The sequence below is a fragment of the Rhinolophus sinicus genome, chromosome 17 (genome assembly GCF_057876585.1).
Source record: "Rhinolophus sinicus isolate RSI-liver-muscle chromosome 17, RSI-T2T, whole genome shotgun sequence".
In the NCBI taxonomy this organism is placed as follows: domain Eukaryota; kingdom Metazoa; phylum Chordata; class Mammalia; order Chiroptera; family Rhinolophidae; genus Rhinolophus; species Rhinolophus sinicus.
This window is the reverse complement of record NC_142517.1, coordinates 108,921,855-108,940,345: the sequence shown is the minus strand read 5'-3', so window position 1 is coordinate 108,940,345 and position 18,491 is coordinate 108,921,855. Positions and strand designations below refer to the sequence as shown.

At 51.8% G+C, this 18,491-nt stretch overlaps 1 protein-coding gene across 2 annotated transcripts in view; it reads left to right on the top strand.

Moving 5' to 3' along the window:
• Positions 1-18,491, top strand: part of FBLN2 (fibulin 2) — a 100,927-nt gene that overhangs the window by 63,508 nt on the left and 18,928 nt on the right. Inside the window, exons 3-9 of one of the 2 annotated variants that reach the window (XM_019718394.3) lie at positions 4,917-5,028; positions 6,425-6,554; positions 10,260-10,440; positions 13,785-13,994; positions 14,608-14,721; positions 15,358-15,459; positions 17,457-17,597. In XM_019718394.3, coding sequence (XP_019573953.2) covers positions 4,917-5,028; positions 6,425-6,554; positions 10,260-10,440; positions 13,785-13,994; positions 14,608-14,721; positions 15,358-15,459; positions 17,457-17,597 — 990 coding nt within the window. The remainder of the gene's footprint in view (positions 1-4,916; positions 5,029-6,424; positions 6,555-10,259; positions 10,441-13,784; positions 13,995-14,607; positions 14,722-15,357; positions 15,460-17,456; positions 17,598-18,491) is intronic. The other variant, XM_019718395.3, reaches the window with a different exon arrangement.

The following is an 18,491-nucleotide window of genomic DNA, read 5'->3' as shown; positions in this document are numbered from 1 at the left end:
ATTTGTTGTCACAGATTATCCTTATATATGCTGTGAGTTCATTTCTGAGTTGCATTAGCTATTGTCTTATTTTTCTCTTTTTTAAATGTTTTTATCCCATTTAATTTTTATGTTATATTTAAGTGTGTAATAACCTATTCTGAACAAGGGTTGCAGTTTTGTGCTTCTGTCTGTTAGTCATCTTACTCATATTTTTGTATCCTGTTGTCTTTTTTTTGTTTCAGGTAGAATAACCCCTTCAGTATTTCCTGTAAGGCAAGTCTTGTGGTGGTAAATTTCCTTAGCTTCTCTATGTCTGAAAAAAAAATTTATTTCTCCTTTGTATCTAAAGGGTAACTTTGCTGGATATATTGTTCTTGGCTGGTAATTTATCTCTTTCAATAGTTTCAATCTTTTATGCTACTCTCTCCTAGATAGTAGAGTTTCTGCTGAAACATATGATCATCGAATGGGATTTCCTTTGTAGGTTACCCTCTTATTTTCCCTGGCTTCCTTGAGAATTCTTTCTTTGTATTTGTTTTAGACAGTTTTAACATAATGTGTCTTGGAGAAGGCCTTTTTGGATTGAGATAATTAGGTGTTCTGTTCGGTTTTCGGATTGAAGATCCAGTTCTTTCCATAGGTTTGTGAAGTTCTTAATCAAGTATTTATTTGAATAGGCTCTCTGTTCCCTCCTCCCTCTCTTCTCCTTCTGGTGTGCGCATTATTCTTATATTGCTCTTTCTGATGGAGTCAGATAGTTTTTTGTTTTTTTTAACTTTCAAGTCTTTTCTTCCACCTGCATCATTTAGAGTTCTATTTTTGGTGTCACGAGTTCTTTCCTCCATCTGGTCAGCTCTGTGTCCCAAGTTCCCTAGCTCATTCTTCATCTCTTTTACAGAGCTCTTCATCTCCAGAATTTATGTTTGGTTCTGTTTTAATGTTTCAGTCTCTTTGGTAAAGTGCTCCTTTTGTTCATTGATTTTATTTCATTAAACTGCCTGAGTTTTCTTGCATCTCATTGAGTTTTTTCAGACGTGCAATCTTGAATTCTCTGTCATTTGAATCACATATTTCATGTCTTTACATTTATTTTCTGGAGATTTTTTTCATTTCCTTTCTGAGCTGCCTTGTTACCTTGGTTGTTCATGATATTTGATGGATTATTTCTGTGCCTCTGTATTTATGGGAATGAACTCTGCCTTTTTTTTTTTTTTTTTTTTTAAGAGTGATACCTCTTTAGAAGGTTGATAAGAAGAGGTCTTTCTTTTGTTTTTCAGTAGGTGGTGCTGGAGCATTCTTTGCAGGTCAGTGGGACTGTCTTGTATTCCCCAGGGAGGTGGGTGTCTCCTCTGTGACCCGGTTCCCTTGGTCTCAGGGTACCACCCCCATGAGTGAATGTGATGGTGTTCCAAGCCCATGAAATCCCAGAGCTGTCCTCTGCAGCCAGGTGCATGGCTGCACTGCCCGAGGTGTCCCAGGTGCACCGACTGAGATCAGCTGATATGGGTGGGTGCCAGGTGGGCTGGGAGAGGCCGTAAGTGTGTTTGTGGCTTTGTTCTTCCAGTAATGGTGACTGCTCAGCGCTGTATCTTCACCCCTTTCACGGATTAGCCTTCGTGTCTGCCTTTCAGGAACTGTCTCTACAGTTTTCAGAGCTGTTATTGATATTTTGTCCAGTAACTTGACACTCACTGCTATGGCTTCTTCAGGGGCCTGCTGCTAGTTCTGGGAGAGTGAGGGGAAGTGAACTCTGGAGTGTGGGGGGAGGCAACCGGGCTCTGTGGCTTTTTGTTCTCCCTGGCAATGGTGGCTGCTAGACCATAGCTGTCACACCTCTGTATTCTGTCTCTGCCCTGCGTTCAGCTGTAGTATATGCTGATTACTCGGGCAGGAATGCTCAGGGTTACAGAGAGTACATGCTGCATCCTGATTACTCCTCTCTCTGGGCTGCGTCCCCATCTCTGCACTTCCCACTTCCCTTCTCCCCTGCTCACCCCGATATGTCCACCTTCAGATGTTTCATTGTGCGGATCTCTCAGACATGTTTGTATGTTGAGCAGGGAATCCTTTGTTGAATTCTAGCCGTTCAACTTGCTTTAACTTTAAGAGGAGAGACCAAGGGACCTCTCACGCTGCCTGTTTCTGACATTACTCTTCTTGGGTATTATTAAACATTTCCTTTTCTGAATGAATTTTAGAATCAGATAGACAAATTTCATGACAAATTATGTTGGGACTTTGGGTTTGCATTGAAATTACCATGTTTCCCCGAAAATAAGACCTAGCTGGACAGTCAGCTGTAATGCGTCTTTTGGAGCAAAATTTAATATAAGGCCCGGTCTTGTTTTACTATAAGACTGGGAATTTATTATAATATAATATAATATAATTAATATAATATAATATAATATAATATAATATAATATATAAAAAAATAAACATAATATACTGGGTCTTATTAATTTTTGCTCCAAAAGACGCGTTAGAGCTGATTGTCCGGCTAGGTCTTATTTTTGGGGAAGCAAGGTAATAGGTTAAATAGAGGAGAATTGACATCTTTAAGGTATTGAATATTCCCGTGCAGATACACAGTATATATTTTTAATAAAGTATACTGTTATATCTATTAGACAGTTTTTTTCTTCATGTAGATTTAGCATGTTTACTATACATTTATTTCTAGAATTGTTTCTGTTTTGAATGGGATTGTTTTTTCCTACTATCTTTTCTATTTAATTGTTTCTGATGTATAGGAAAGCCACTAATTTGAATATGTTGATTTTTGTTTTGGCTACCAAATAATAATAATAATTTTTTAGTGTTCATTTAATACTTTGTTAGTTTTGATTCACTAGGAAGATGAACCCATAACATCTACAAATAATGACCATCATCTCCTTCTTTCTAATAGTTCTAGTGCCTTTTTTTGTCTTGCTTTATTGCATTTGCTAGCATCTCTAGAAAGCGGCTAAGTAGTAGCAGTGTCAGTTGACATTTTTGTCATATTTCTGACTTAAGTGGGACATGTGTCCAGTGTTTGACTATTGAGTGTGATGTTTGTGACTTGTTCCTGATAGACACCAGTTATCAAGAATTCTTTCTATCCTCCTGATGCCTTAGAACAGCCCGTAAGTTATTACTGAAGTTTATTTTCCCTGTTTCACAGAAGGTAGTTGAAGCTTAGAAAACTTTGATGACTTGAAATGTCCGGTTAGCAGATAAAACTGATGATTCTAGCAAATGCTCATTCTGTTCCTGGAACCCTGTAGGCTGCTGACACCCCTTGGTGCATTTGTTCCTCCGCCCTACAGGTTACATGAATTGCTCTAGGATATTTAGAGGTCCTGTAGGCTTCAGCAGCTGTGCAGCCGTTAGGTCCTCATAGCAGAGAAGGGCACTGAGTCTTTGGGAGGAGACACAGCTGCACGTGGTTGCACTAAGATATAGACCCAGGCTCAAAGTTCCTCAATTGCTCCCTGCTGCCCTCAGCATTTACATAGGTGTTCCAGATGAGCTTTATTTTTGAATGTCATTTCTTTTCAGACCTCAGAATAGAATTGTTGGGTCAGTTGTACTCCTCATTTCCTGGCACCTTACATCTTTACAGCTTTGCAAGTCTCTCTAATATTTATGTATTTCATTCCCTTTCCCCATTGCCATCCTCTGTCCCACCATGGGCAACAGTTCTCTTCTGTTTAAGTTGTGGATTTTTTTATGTGTTCTTGCAGAAAGTGTATCATAATTTTGTGTGCAATCTTTTGAATTTGTGTAATGATCTCACTTGAGTTCTTCCTTTTGTCCTTCAGCGTTCTGTTCCGTGCTGCCCCCTGTTGCTGTGTGTACATGTGTGCAGATGCATGTTGTTGCTCATCTAGGCTGTTGTCTCTGGTAGCTGTGCAGTTCTGCATGGAGGAGCTCTCCAAATTCTCTTCATCCGCGTCCCCAGCGTGAACTGCAGACTGCGTGCACTCCCCTCCCACAGGGATCTCAGCCAGGCTGCTTGCGGTGGTTGCATTCTGAGTATGGCTGAGGACCTCCTGGAATGGGGACCCGGGAGCGGACCCAGCAGGTCCTGGCAGAGATGCACACTCAGCAGTGTAGGTGCTGCCAGGTCTCCCAACACTGGCTGCCTCCCCACTGCCACCCCAAGAGCCCATTTATTGCTCTTTCTGATTTTTCCACTTTCATAGGTATTTTATGTTGGGGCTGTTTTTGTGTGTGTGTGTTGTTAATTTTCAGGAGGTTATTATATTTTCTTAATAGCAATTCTTTGTCAGTTTTAGACATTCTCAAATTGTACACCTGTCACCAGTCTGTTACATTTGTTCCTGGAGGCCTTTGTGACACAGAGAATGTTAATTTTGAGGTGGTCAGTTGATCCATTTCTTAGTGCATGGTCTGTGCCTTTGAGTTTAAGATGTTCTCCCTTCCCCTGACTCCTCCCAACCTCCCCCGTCACAGAGATTTTTCTCCACTAACTTTGTTCCGTGAACTTTTCTGAGTTTTAAACGTCTCTTGCTGTTGCTGTTGCTTTCTTATGTCTTGTCTTCCTTGGTGTTCTGTGTGTCGTTGAGCTGGGGCCCTTGTGCATGTGGAGGTTCAGGGAGGTACAGGAAGGAGTGGGGCAATGCTCCTGGTCCTACAGAGCACGCTGGAGTGCGGTGGCCCACGGAGCTGTCACCTTTGTACTCCCATGTGGCTTCCTGACTGGCTGTGCTTCTCCCAGCCCCCTCCAGCAGGGGGCAGCTCCCCAGGAGCTTCCAGCTGTGAGTTGCTGGCGGCCAGCATGCAGCAGCGGATGCGGGAGTCAGCTGCCCAGTAACGGGGCTCTGACGGGCACTGGCGGCATCTCATATGCGTGACGACCTAGGCATCCTGGAAGTGCATGCCTCCTCCAGGGTGGTGACGCTGCCTGTGTTGCCTGCCACCCACAGTCTCTACGAAGGACCTGATTGAGACGTGCTGTGCAGCCGGACAGCAGTGGGCCATTGACAATGACGAGTGCCTGGGAATCCCTGAGAGCGGCTCTGAGGGCAACGTCTGCAGGTAGGGGGGTACCCTGGAGCTGGCAGAGCTGCCCATTCACCTGCTCCAGACCTCTGCTTGCCATGGACCCCAGGCCCTGGCAGTGCAAGGTGAGCACATGGGCGATCAGATGTGGCAGCTGTAGGTCAGCTGGCGAGGCTTTCTGCACGTGTGGAGAGCCCAAGACTGGTCCCCAAAGTAAACTAGCCACACAAATTCGTAGTCGGCCTAAAACGCATGATCAGAGGAGTGTACTTTGGAGCAGGTGCTACAGGACCATCACCACCTAGGATCTCTGGGTGCTGCTCTCAGCACACACACTGGCAATGCTACTAGGCGGTGTGCAGCCCACACGTTTTCCTCCCTCAGCTTTGCACCGCGGTCCTCAGCCCTCTGCTGCGCTAGGGTCTCAGGAAGGCTGGCCCCTCGCTGTCCTCTGCTGCTGCCTGTGCCGATTGTTTCTTCTGACTCGAGTGTGTCAGCAGAGGAGGATAGGGACCCATGCATGCCATCCCTGTGCCAGGCCCAGAAGACACCTTGCTCAGCCATTCACCACTTCTCTTTTCCAGCAACACCATCTTTTCCAACCTACTCATTTTCCAGACAAGGAAGACAGGTTCAGAGAGGTGATGTGATTCTCCCATCACACAACCCATTGGGAGCATGACCTGGATTAGACTCCATACTTCTTAACATCCAGCCCACCTGGAGAAACATTTACATTCTAACCATGTCGCTTTCCTTCCCCTTCTGTTTTCCTGCCAGCTGGGGGCTGTTTAGGAGTTAGAGCTCACCCCATTCAGCTTCCTGGAGTTTTGAGCTAAGTGGCTCTAGTGTGTGCTTATATCCCTTTTGTGATGGGAAGCTCACTACTTCACGGACAGCCAGTTCTGTTGCTGGACAGCTCTTGCTGGGACATGCTCTTCCTCAGGTGGGGCTGAATCTGCCTCCTGTGACCCTGACTCTATCCTGGCTCAGCCCTCATGCTGCTGACTCATCAGCTGCCTCTGCCCTAGAGCAGCCCCACAGAGATTGGGAGGCGTGACCAGGGACCGGGAGGCTGCTGCTCTGCAGGCCCGTCCACGCAGCCCTTCCCAGGATTTGGTCTTCCTATCTCTCTTGGCTCTGTGGCAGTTTGGGGTGCCGACTGCCTTTTCTCCTTGGTTAGGGACACACAGCACTGAGTCCAGCGAGGTCCAGGCCTAAGTCTTCTTGGTTAAACCAAGGAACAAAGCCAGGTGACTCGGTGGGGCTGTGCTGGCTCGGCCAGTGCCCCTGCACCAGCACAGGCCCCACTCACAGGACCTTGGGCAGGGGCTTCCTTTTTCCACACCTCAGCTTCCTCTGTGAAATGGGGAGGGTCACTGGGAGGACGGGGCTAGGCCTCAGGTGAGGCTGAGGCGCACGTCTGTTGCAGGACAGCCCAGAAGCACTGCTGCGTGTCCTACTTGAAGGAGAAGAGCTGCATGGCCGGTGCCATGGGGGCCAAGGAGGGCGAGGCCTGTGGGCTGGAGGACAGCGACACCTGTGGCGTCTCCCTGTACAAGGCAAGCTCGACTGCGGCCTTGTGGCCTGGGCCTGAGAGTCCTGAGGGCCGGGGTGGGGCTCCCCTGCAGGGCTTTTCAGGGTGGTGACCCTCACCCCTGGGCTTGGGGGTCTCTTCATCTGCATAGGAAACATCTTCAGTTATGATGTCGGCCTACTCACGAAGTGTTTTCTGACACCACTGTGTGCCAGGCCCTGTTTTAGGCATCAGGGATGCAGAAATGAGTTACACGTGCACATCCCTGCCCTCTTAGGGCCTTCTTTCAGGGGGGCAGATGGAGACTGAGATGACTATGTTAATGTACGGTGTATTAGAGGTGATTGTGCTAAGGAAAAACTGAAGAGAGAAGGGCATAAGCGGTGTCAGGAGTAGGGAGCACTGGAATTTCAGCTCACAGTGGCTGGAGATGGCTTCACTGAGAAGGGTGCATTTGAGTAAAACCCTGAAGGGTGAGCCATGCAGATGTCTGTGGGAAGTATCTTCCAGGCAGAAGGAACAGCAAGTGCAAAGGTCCTGAGGCAGGCATATGCTTGGCACGTGTGAGGAGCAGCAAGGAAATCTGTGGTTGGAGAACAGTGACTGGGGGAAAAGTAGCGGGTGCTGAGGCCAGAGAGGTGATTGGGAAGAGCCCGTCCATCATTATGAGGATGGTTGTTTACTCTGAGTGAGGTGGGAAACAGCAGAGTTTTGAGGAACATTATGTGGGTCCCTTCTGACAATTGTGCAGACCATTCATTGAGGGGGTTCTTCTGTGTGTCAGTGTGATTAGGATGGAGTAAAACCTCACCAGGCAGGTGTGGGACAGAGAAGAGGAATAATTACTGCCCTGAGGACTTGGGTTTCAGGCCAGTGGTCTGCAGGGCCCTGGAGAGATTTACAGAAAGAGAGGAGTTACTGTGCTGGAGCTCATGCTGGCCTCGGGGTGGTAGGTCAGGGATGGGCCGTCAGTTTGGCTACAAGTAATGGGACACTCCCTAAAACATTAGCTTTTCTGTCATTTATTGGAGGCTAGAGGCAGCCAGGCCAGAGCTGAAGGAGCGAGAGGCTCCATGGTCATCAGGGACACAGACCCGTGCTGTCTTACTGCTTTACCAACTGTAATTTGCTGCCTCCTGGCCCAAGATGGCTGCTTGAGCTCCAGGCAGCAGGAAGGAGGAAGGAGCCCCCCCTTTTAAATTATTTTTAATTGTGGCAAATACACATAATGTAAAATTAACCATCTCAGTTATTTTTTAGAGTACAGTTCAGTGGCATAAATACACTCACATTATTGTGCAACCATCACCACCCATCTTCAGAACTCTTTACAGCTTCTCAAAATGAAACTGTTCCCATTAAACACCAACTCCCCATTTCCCCTCCCCCAGTCCCTTGGCACCCACAATTCTACTTTCTATCTCTGTGAATTTGACTACTCTAGGGCCCTCATATAAGTGGAATCACACAGTATTTGTCCTGTTATTATCTGGCTTATTTCACCAAGCACGTTTTTAAGATTCATCCATGTTGTAGCATGTCCCAGAATTTTCCTTCCTTTCCAAGGCTCAGTAATATTCCATTACATATATAGAGCACATTTTGTTCATCCATTCATCCGTTGATGGATACTTGGGTTGCTTCTACTCTTGGCTGTTGTGACTAATGCTTCTGTAAACACGGGTGTTATAAGCCCCTCTTTTGATGACAGACAGTAATACCACTTACATCACATTTGCCAGAACTTAGTCCAGTGGTCACACCTAGCTGCAAGGGAACCTGGGAAATGTAGTCTTTATTCTGGAGAGGTTATGTGCTCCACTGAAAATTGGGAAGAAGGGAAAACAGACATTGGGGATCGACACCTGGCTAGTTGTGCAGCAGAGGACAAGGGCAAACTAGGACATTGGAACAGTTTCAGGAAACATCACAAAAGGAGGTATTTGGGGGAGAAGAAGGAAGGAGTTGAAGAAGGCACAGTGTCACAGGCCTGGATAACTGTGACAGGGACCTCTGGAGGAGGCAGCATTTGGGAGATTTTGACGTCAATTTTTGTCATGTTGGGGTTAGTTTTTTCTAAAAACAACTGATATTAGGGAAAGCACTTAGTTGACAGGCAATGTTAGAATCCCTTTTTTGTCTGTATGTTTGACCCTGGACCAGTCTCCTTTTCTGAGCCTCAGCTTCTCCATCTATAAAATGGGAACAATAATATATGTCCTATGGGGTGATTGTGAGGATCAGAGGTAATGCAAACTAAGTATTTATTAAGTACATGGTGGGTCTTCCAAGTGTGAATGTTCACCGTTGGGTGATGCAGGTCTGGAGTATCAGTTAGCTGTTACTGTGTAACAAACAGTCCCAAAATGTGCTGATTTATGACTGGCTTATCTTATGAGTCAGGGTAATTTTGCCAACCTGGGCCATGCTCAGCTGACCTTGGCTGCGCTCACTTATACGTCTGCCAGCAGGTGATGGCTCTATTGGCACTAGATGATTTGGGATGGCTGAAGCCGGGACTCTTCTCTACTCCGTGTGGCCTCCAGCAGGCTAGCCTGGGCTGTTAGGTAGAATTCTAAATTTGTAATATATTCCCAGGGAAGAAAGCTGGGAAACATATGCATGGAAATTTTAAATAGTTATCTCAGTCGGAAGGAATTACCAATAATCATTATTTTATTATCATTTCTGTGTATGGGGGAAAATGAACATAAATTAAAATGACCAAATGGACCTTCCCCAGGCATCATGGTTGGCTCAAAGTTCTACTTCTGTGATGAAGTGTGCTCTGACCCCTCCAGACCTCACTGATCTCATCCTTCACACTCTTTTAGCCGTGATTATCCATGTTAATGACTGGGCAGGGTCCTGACAAGGGGTAGAAGTGTTAAAGGCCTTTGGAGCTGCCACTTCTGTCTCATCTTGTTGCCAAAGCATGTCACGAGGCACAACCAGCAGGTTGGGAAATAGTCTGTATTGATTGGAAGACCTGCCCTATCACATTGCAGAGATGGTGGACACAGGAAGAGGAAACTATTGGGCCATTATTATAGCCACAGCAGTTTAAACATTAAAGATTTCTGAGGTAAGCAGTCTGGGACAGGGGTGCATCTGCACAGTATCTTCAGGCACCCTGGCTTCTATTTTTCTGCTCAGTCATCGCTAACTCGTGGCTTCCATCTTGACGGTTACCTCATATCCCGAGATGGTTGCTAGTCCTCCAGCCGTCATACCTGTTCCAAAAAGGACCTGGGGGCGTGTAAAAAGGATGCACTTCCAAGCTGAATCAGCCTACGTTAAAAGCTCTTTGGAAAGTTTCACCCAGTGACTTCTATCTCTGACTTCAAGGGACCCTGGAAAATGGAGTTGTTTAGCTGGCCTAAATAGAATCAGTCCACTAGTATATATGGGGTCGGGGTTGGGGGGCTAGTGGATGTGGCTGGGGGTTAACTTGTAGTTCTTTTCACAAGAGGCCATTTGTTAATTATTTCAAAAAACTCTCATTAGCCCTACTCTGAGCCAGACATGGGGAACGGCACAGATAAGTCCTGCACCCTGGGAGAGCACATCATGGACAGAAGAAACAAGACAGGATTAATTCTCTCTCATTTATCAGCTGTCCCTCTGAGCCTGACCCAGGCTGCACCCTGGGGCTGTCAGCAAGCCCTGTGGGAAGGGACATGGGCCCTGAGGAGCCAGGGTATGGCAGTGACCACACGTCTCTCTCTAGCAATGCTGTGACTGCTGTGGCTTGGGGCTCCGCGTGCGTGCTGAGGGCCAGTCATGTGAGTCCAACCCCAACCTGGGCTACCCCTGCAACCATGTCATGCTCTCCTGCTGTGAGGGCGAAGACCCCCTCATTGTCCCCGAAGTCCGCCAACCTCCTGAGCCTGAGACCGCACCACAGAAAGGTGGGTGCTGCCCACCCTGGAACACAGGGTGTATGGGATAGTTGGATGAGAGGGAGAGAACTGGTGGGGTTTCTAGCCAAAGCTGGGTACCCTCTGTCCTTCTGTGCAACTCTGGGTCCACAGCCATTTGTGGCTTGGAGGCACAAGTCCTGCTCTAGACAGAATTCTTCTGTGGCTTTGTTAACCTACACATCAATACTTTTATCCATCCTTCCATTTCAACCATCCCCCACCCGTCCTCTGGTCTATTTCTCCATCCATTCATCCATCCACTATACCATTCATACATCATCCCCTTGCCCATCCATCCATCCGCTTACTCACCCACACACCCACCCATCCACTTGCTCATCTATCCCATTGACTCACCCATCCATCCATCCATCTATCCATTCATCTGTCCCTTCGTCCCTCCATTCATCTGTTCATCCATTCATCCATCAATCTTCTTTCCCTCCCTCCTCCCTCCCTCCCTCCACCTCGTCCCACCCTCCCTTCTCCCCTCCCCTCCCTTCTGTTCCCCTCCCTCCCTCCCCTTTTCTGTCCCTCTGTCCCTCCTCCCCTCCCTTCCCTTCCCTCCTTGCTCCCCTCCCCTCTCCCCTCCCTCCCTCCTCCCCTCCCTTCCTTTCCTCCCCCCCCCCCCCTTTTTCCTTCCCTGTCATCTTCTGTATCCACCCACCAGCCTGGTCAGCACACCTTTCACTCACCTTTCCTTGTGTTCATCCATCCTCCATCCTCACCTGTGCCAGCCTTATGTTCTCGGGGACGGGGTATAACTAGTACAGAGAAGGCATTCATAAGTGTTGCCCCACTTACCTGACCATTCCCTTCAGGCTTGCACTATCTTTTATGTCTATGTTCTCAGTTTTTGGCCCCAAAGAGGCACTAGCAAAGGACCGAATGAGCGATGTGTTTGTTTGGCAGCCCCCCATTGCAGACCACAAGTTCTTTGAGGGCTGACCAGGCATATTCCCTTCCCCTCTCCATCCCCATTCCCAACAGCCCTAGGCAGTGTTGTGGGGGGGGCAGCTCCAGGTGCCCACGTGGGGCTCAGAGCCTGTGTTTGCTCCTGCTTGAGGGTCAGGAGCCACGTGTGGGAGACTCCAGCCCTCAGTGTCCCTGGGTCTCCTCCCTCCTGTGCCCTACATATGCTGTGGTCACTGTTCCAGCTGCCAGGTCCAGCCTCTGTCACCCTAACCAGCTATCTTCTGGACTCATGGCCATTAACTTTCTCTGTGCTGTGGGCCCGCAGGAGCCTAACGATGGTATCCTAGTGAGTCCACGGGTGTCCTTTGTCCAGCTGGACTTGGCAGCCCTGGGGCTGGTGCCATGAAAGCCCTGGCAGGTCACCTGTGCAGACGTTCACACCTTTAGTCTTGACCAGCTGGGGACCAGATGGCCAGGAGGGTTCCAGAACCACCAGCCTAGTGTTTCTTCCAGCTGTGTGTACCATCTGGGACCCCTGTGGGCCTGTCCTGTCACTTCAAGGATTGGGAATGAAAGCCCCAGAGGTGGTTCTAGAATCAAGATTAACTCTTGGCGTCTGGAGTTCCGCAGACCTGGTTGGGGTCCCACCTCCACTGCTCTGCTCTACAAGTCGTGGCCCTTTGTGGGGAGAAACTCGGGATTCTGCTCTTACCTCATCAGTGTGGGGACAGATGACAGGCTGCTCGTCAACTTGTGACAGTGCCTGACAAAGCACTCAGAGTTACCACCTGTTACTGTTGCCATGTTTTCGCAGTACAGAGGAGGAAGCTGCGGCCCAGAGAGCAGCAAGGCCTCAGCCCAGGTGCACAGCATGTCTTTGGCGTAGTTGGGACTGGAGTCTTTGATCTGGATTTCTGGTGTCCTGCATTTGACCGGAGCCAGTCATCTCTGAGTCTCTGTCATGATAATGCAAGACAGTGGAACCCTGTGCATGGCATTAGAATACCCGTTGTCCGCAGGCTACAGGGCCAGGGCTTCTAGGAGCAGAGCTTGCTTCCTGGGTGCAGGGGTTCCTGGATGTGATGGTGGGTGCCGCAGACACCTGATCTCGCAGTAGGGCAGGGCCGCAGCCAGTGTATGGAGAATGGGCCAGGCCAGGCCAGGGGAAGTGGCCGGCCTCAGCAGGCCAGAGTGGGCACGAGCCTGTCCAGTCCGAGCAAGCGCCACTTGCTGAGGTGAGCTGAGGGGCTGGTTGGGCCTGGTATGAAGGCCAGCTTAGTACCCATGAGTCTGGTTCAAGGTAGGATTTGGGAGGAGGCCTGGCTTCAGGGATCAGAGGGCCGAGAAGAGTCCAGAGCCAGAGGTATGTGTTCCTCTCCTCTGGCAGGGAACTGGTAGGTGACCTAGGCCTTGGGATGCAGGTGTCAGGTTCAGGCTTACCGGTCTGGTCCTGCTCAGGGAACCTCGGGCAAATCCCTGTGTCCCTCTGAGCCTCAGAGTGCGCTCTGCTGGGCAGGTCATTGTGAGGAACTGCTGATGCGGACGTGAACCCGAGGGTCAGCACACGCGGCAAGCCCAGCACAGCCCGGGCCCGCGTCCGTCCCCTGCCACTCGCAGTGCTGCGTGTCCACAGGCTGGCCTACCAGGCATCGCAGCCCCGCGGGCCGGCACCAGGCCTGGGCTGAATGGGCTGGGGCTTGTGGACATGTGAAGCATGTCCCTGACGTGTGACCTCATGCACGGCTCCCATGGGGACTTGGCTGCCTGGTGCTGGTGGGCAGAGCTGAGGCTCTGGGCCGACGTGGAGGGTGAAGGGGTTGCAGGCCTTTCCCTGCCCTGTGACTGCCCTATGATGAGCCTTCCAAGGCAGCTCGGCCTTAGAGCCTTCTCTCCCAGTCTCACCTGCTCCCTGCTGCAGCCCGGGTGGCATGGAGAGACCTAGTGGTCTTGAAGGTGACAAAGCTCGGGAAGCCTCAAGTGAGGGTTCAGATCGCAGTCTGATGGAACCCAGGTTTGGGGCCCTTTCTGTTGCTGCCCTCGCTGATGTCACCGAGCTCAGGGGTCTGAATCCAATCCAACACTTCAGCCAAAGCTTCCTGAGGGTTATTGTAGACCTGACTGATGGGTTCACTCTTATTGCTGAGGGTCAGTCCATCCACCAATCCATTTATTCTCCCACCCATCCATCATCCATCCGCCCATCCATCCATCCATCTGTCTGTCCATCCAGCTATCCCTCATCCCTCCATGTGTCCATCTGCCCCACCTACCCGCCCTTCATCTGTCCATCCACCTGTCCTCAGCTGGGCCGGCAGATGGTTCTGACGAGCGCCTGCACTGACTTTCTGAGGGCCTGAGGTCTCAGCCACCTGCTGGGCCCACCCAGCTCCTATCATGCGTGCTGACCCCCACCCCAGTTTCAGAGGCGCAGGTGAGGAGCCGGGAGGCCCTGTCACTGGGCACGGAAGCCGAGCTGCCCAACAGCCTGCCCGGAGACGACCAGGACGAGTGCCTGCTCCTGCCCGGGGAGCTGTGCCAGCACCTGTGCATCAACACCGTGGGCTCCTACCACTGCGCCTGCTTTCCTGGCTTCTCACTGCAGGGCGATGGCCGCACCTGCCAGCCAGGTAAGGGCCTGGACAGTTGGGGTGGGGCTGAGGCTGACCTTCCCAGGGCAATGTGGCATTCCTACAGTGGGGGCTGTGGGGTACTTCTCCTGCCACCCGCACATTGGAACCAGCAGCAGTGGGAAGCCCCTGCCGACGGACTCTGTGAGGCCAGACAGATAGGCTCCCTCTTGAACCCCATCTGCAGGGGTAGCCCTAGTGCTCTGCCCTGGATTTGACTGCAGGGCCAGGACTCAAGCCACAGGGGCTCCCACCAACGCAAGCTGTATCCCCAATGCCAGGCCCACGGTGCTTAGGCCCCGGTCGGCCGCCCAGGAGGCTGCCGTAGCCCCTGGTCTGGGAGGTCTTTCTCCCTGCCAGCTTCCACGGACAGATTTGTTGTCAGCCTAGAAACTCACTCCCTGTCTTACTTGCTTCCTTTGCCCCGAATAGCTGTGAGATCCGTCTGGTCCAAGGTATGTGGCTCCCTGAGCCTCAGTTTTATCTCCTGTGAAGTGGGTGGGGAAGGATTAAGTAGTCTCGATCCAGTGCCAGCATAGTGCCTGTTAGGGCCTGAGGCCTGGCTGAAGATGTCAGGCAGACCTCCCTCTCCTGTCTGCTCTGCTTGGGACAGACGGTGGCCCCCCACAGCCGAAGGCTGCAGAGGAATCCTCACTGAAGCCAGACGCCTCCCAAGTGGCCCCCAACACCATCTTGCTACCACGGCCACAACCCAACACCTGCAAAGGTAACCTGGGCCTCGGGGTGTGTCTGGGCTGCTTGCAGGTGGTGAGCTCTCCAGTGCTGGGTGTGTGCAAGGTGGCCCCTGTCAAAAGGGTGCTTCTGTTTGAGGGTTGGTTGGTCTTGCCTGTCTGAACTGAGTGTAGCTAAGGAGATGAGATTGGGGGCAGGGTCAGCCTGGGATGAGAGGGAGATGAGAACAGAGGACAGCCTGGGGTGGTTGCATGTGACCCCAGGCAAGCCAATTAGCCACTTTTTGGGTCTCAGTTCCTATACAGTTGAGAGAAGAGCTTGCTTGTGGAACTGTCCTGGAGACGGCGTGCGGTAACACGTAGAGAGTGCTTTCCGTTTGTTGTTCTGCTCCTGCCTTCCTTCTTACTCCTTCTCCCCATCGTTTCTCTGTCTTCTCTGTCTCCTCACTCCCACTGCTGTTACTGAGGGAGGGGTCTGGTCTCCGACTGGTGCTGGCATCTGGAGATCGAGAGCAGTACCCCAGACCCCAGCCCGTGTGTGAGCCGGCCGACCAGGTGAACCTGTAAAAAGGGCCCAGAGTGGGGTTCCTCGGCTTCCCATCCCTCTCTCTCGAGCTTAGAGCTAGAGGTGATGAGCCTGGTGGTCTCTGATTCCGTGTTGCTTCCTCCAGACAATGGGCCCTGCAAGCAAGTGTGCCGCATCGTCGGCGATGAAGCAATGTGCTCCTGTTTTCCCGGCTATGCCATCATGGCGGATGGCGTGTCCTGTGAAGGTGAGGACCGTGGGGCCACCCTCATCCTGGTGCACACCTGAGCTGACCCGTGGGGGGCCCAGCGTGGGGATGGGACAAATGGAACGAGGGCGGTGGTCCTGATCTAAAATTCACTGTGTTGGTGAGGGTACAGGTTTGGCGGCTGTAATGAAGGGCCCCTGCTACCCTTCATGTCACCATGCACAGGTGTACGTGCAGCCCAGGGTGGGCACACAGATTGGCCAGGGCTCCACAGCAGTGCTTCCCAAACTTCAGTGTGTGCCAGCGTCATGTAGAAACCTGGTGACAGCACAGACCCTGAGAATTCCACAGAATCCCCAGAGATCCTGACCCAGTAGGTCTATCAGAGGAACTGAGAATGTGTATGTCTCACCAGATCCCTGGACCACACTCCAACTCCCATATCCTTGGGGTCACCCCTGTCTGCATGCCCCAACTTGTTTCTGACCACATTGTCCCCATTCTGGCCATGGGTGGAGAAAGGGCAAGGACAGTGCACGCCCAGTTATTGTAAGGCAGGACCAAGACTGGCATCCATCCCTCCCGCTTGCCTCCAGTGGGGAGCAAGACTGGGGAGTAGGAGCCCCCATCTGTGCAGCACGTGCTCAGTTCTGTTACTGAAACCAAGGAGGGGACAGGAGATGTTGGTGACAGTTAGCTACCACTGCCATGCATGGAGGGTCGAGGAGGTTCCGGAAGTACATCCCTCTCACTCCAGCGACCCTGGTAGGTCTGGGTCTTACCTCACTGGGGCCTCTGTGGGCCCGGTGGCCTCCTGTGAGGTGGGGGCATTGGGTCCCACCCTGCTGGGGTGGCGTTCTCAGTGAGTGAGGCATGGAGAACAGTCTGAGAGGCCTTGCGATTGCACCTTGTCATGTCTGGAGGCAGGACAGACATGCAGCGTGCAGATGGGCTAGGACACACTTCAGATCAGGTTCAATCTCAGGAGATGTGACCCTAGCGGGTATCTGGGGTTACCTGGATTAAACCTGTCTGGGAAAATGCTGACGTCCCTGCCAGAAGCTGAAACCCCTAGTTAGCCCCTTGACTGAGGCTGTTTTCTGCTGTGGATGAAAACCACCCTGTACCCAGAGAAGGCAGGAGACTTCCCCAGGGCACACAGCATGGTGGTGACTGGCAGGTGTTTGTCTTGTGTGGTGGGGACAGATCTCCGGTGCCCGCTGGGCTTCACTCCCCATCTCTCAGAGCCCGGAGGATGTGAGGATGTTTCTGTCCTGGGTCGGGACTCCTTTGGGCCCAGCCAGGCTGTGGGCCACTGTCTGTGTGTCTCCAGGCTTCCCTTCCTCCTCTGCAGGGCCTGGCGGGAGAGGCAGTGGGGCCCAGGCCAGAGGTTGCAGACGGGCATTCTGAGGGTGCAGCCCATCCTGCAGGGGAGTCTTGCTGGACTCTACCATGTTTACGCAAACAAGTTACCAACCATGAAAAACTCAAGAATTTGTTTTGAGTGTCCAGATTGCAGTTTCCTTTTGAAGCTTTGTAAAACCTGCCTGCCAGGGGCCCGTAGCCTCGATCCCCCTCTGAACAGAGCACAGGCCCAACGTTCCTCTAGAGTCCCCCTCACTCCGCGCCTTGGCCCTTCTCCTATTTATGTTGCTAACCTGGCCCCCTTAGTACTTGAGCTTTCAGCCCCTGCCTTGTGTGGCCCCCTCAGCTGCCTGTGCAGGTGGAATGCCTCCAGAACGTGGGTCGCAGACAGCCCATGGTTCCGCCCTGCTGTTGGATTGTGGCAGGCTGCTTGCCCTCTCTGAGCCTCACCTCGCCACCTGCCCTGACTGGGGTTCTGGCTCTGACAGCTTTGAACTATACAAACTCAGACTGGGGCCCAAAGCCCAGACGTAGCACTGATGGGCTGGGAGGCCCTGGGCAGCTCCCTACCCGTCTCTGAGTCTCAGCGTCCCCTCTGTCACTGGGTGCTCCCGGACAGGCCATGCCCACCTAACAGCCCTTCTGTTTTTCCCTTCTGCGGCTGCCACTAGACCGAGACGAGTGCCTGCTGGGTGCTCACGATTGTAGCCGGCGGCAGTTCTGTGTGAACACCCTGGGATCCTTCTACTGTGTCAACCACACAGTGCTCTGTGCCCAGGGCTTTATCCTCAACGTGCACAGGAAGTGCGTGGGTAAGCGAGAGCCCCTGCTGCCGCCACCGTCATGGCGCTCTGCTCTGCTCCACACCACGCCCGCCACATGCAGCCACATGCTAAAGGGCCTGCCCTTTGCATGTGAGCTCAGCGCAGCCGGCCCCCCCGCCCCACCCATGCTCCGTGTCACGTCCTCCGTGTCCTGATGTCTGTCCCGCTTTTCCATCAGTGCCCTCGGGAGGCTGCTTTCCCCAGGCGTGCGCCTGAGAGCACACTCCAAGTGATGTGTGACCTGGCTGGGCCTTTGAACGAGGAGGTCAGCCCTCTGGGCAGCAGGACAGGGGTGTGAGGTCTGCAGGCAGAGGCCTGAGTCTGCAGCGGGATCCTCTAGTGGCTCTGTGGCCTTCATCAGATGACTTCCCATCTCCAAGTCTCAGTTTTGTCATCTAAGGAGGCGCTGAGGATGTGGATGCTCCTTTGGAGGTTATCGGAACAGTAGAAAGGCTGGGGTACAGTGAGCACGTGAGGTCAGCTGCTGAGATTGTTCTTAAGTGCATCCAGGGCCCCCCAGAGGCAAAAGGAAGGAGTTGGGGTCTGACAGACCCGCACTGCACCCCAGTTCAGTGTTCATTTGCTGTGTGACCCTGAGCAGTGGAGCTCTCCTCTGTGAACCTGTTTCCTGACCTCTGACCTTAGGGCTTGGAGGACAGGGCAAGGGCTGGCACCCAGGTCTTCGCCTGCACACGGGTGGGGCCAATGCTTGGTAACAGCTTGTCTCTCTTGCCTCTTGATGGCCATGTGGGCTGGGCACTGTGCCTTCAGGTGTGCTCTGTGGGCAGTGAGGAGGGCGGGCTTGATGCTTTCCCATGGTGGAGGAAGTATGGCCCTGAACAGAGATGCACCCAAAGGAGCAGGAACTTGGGGCAGACTGAG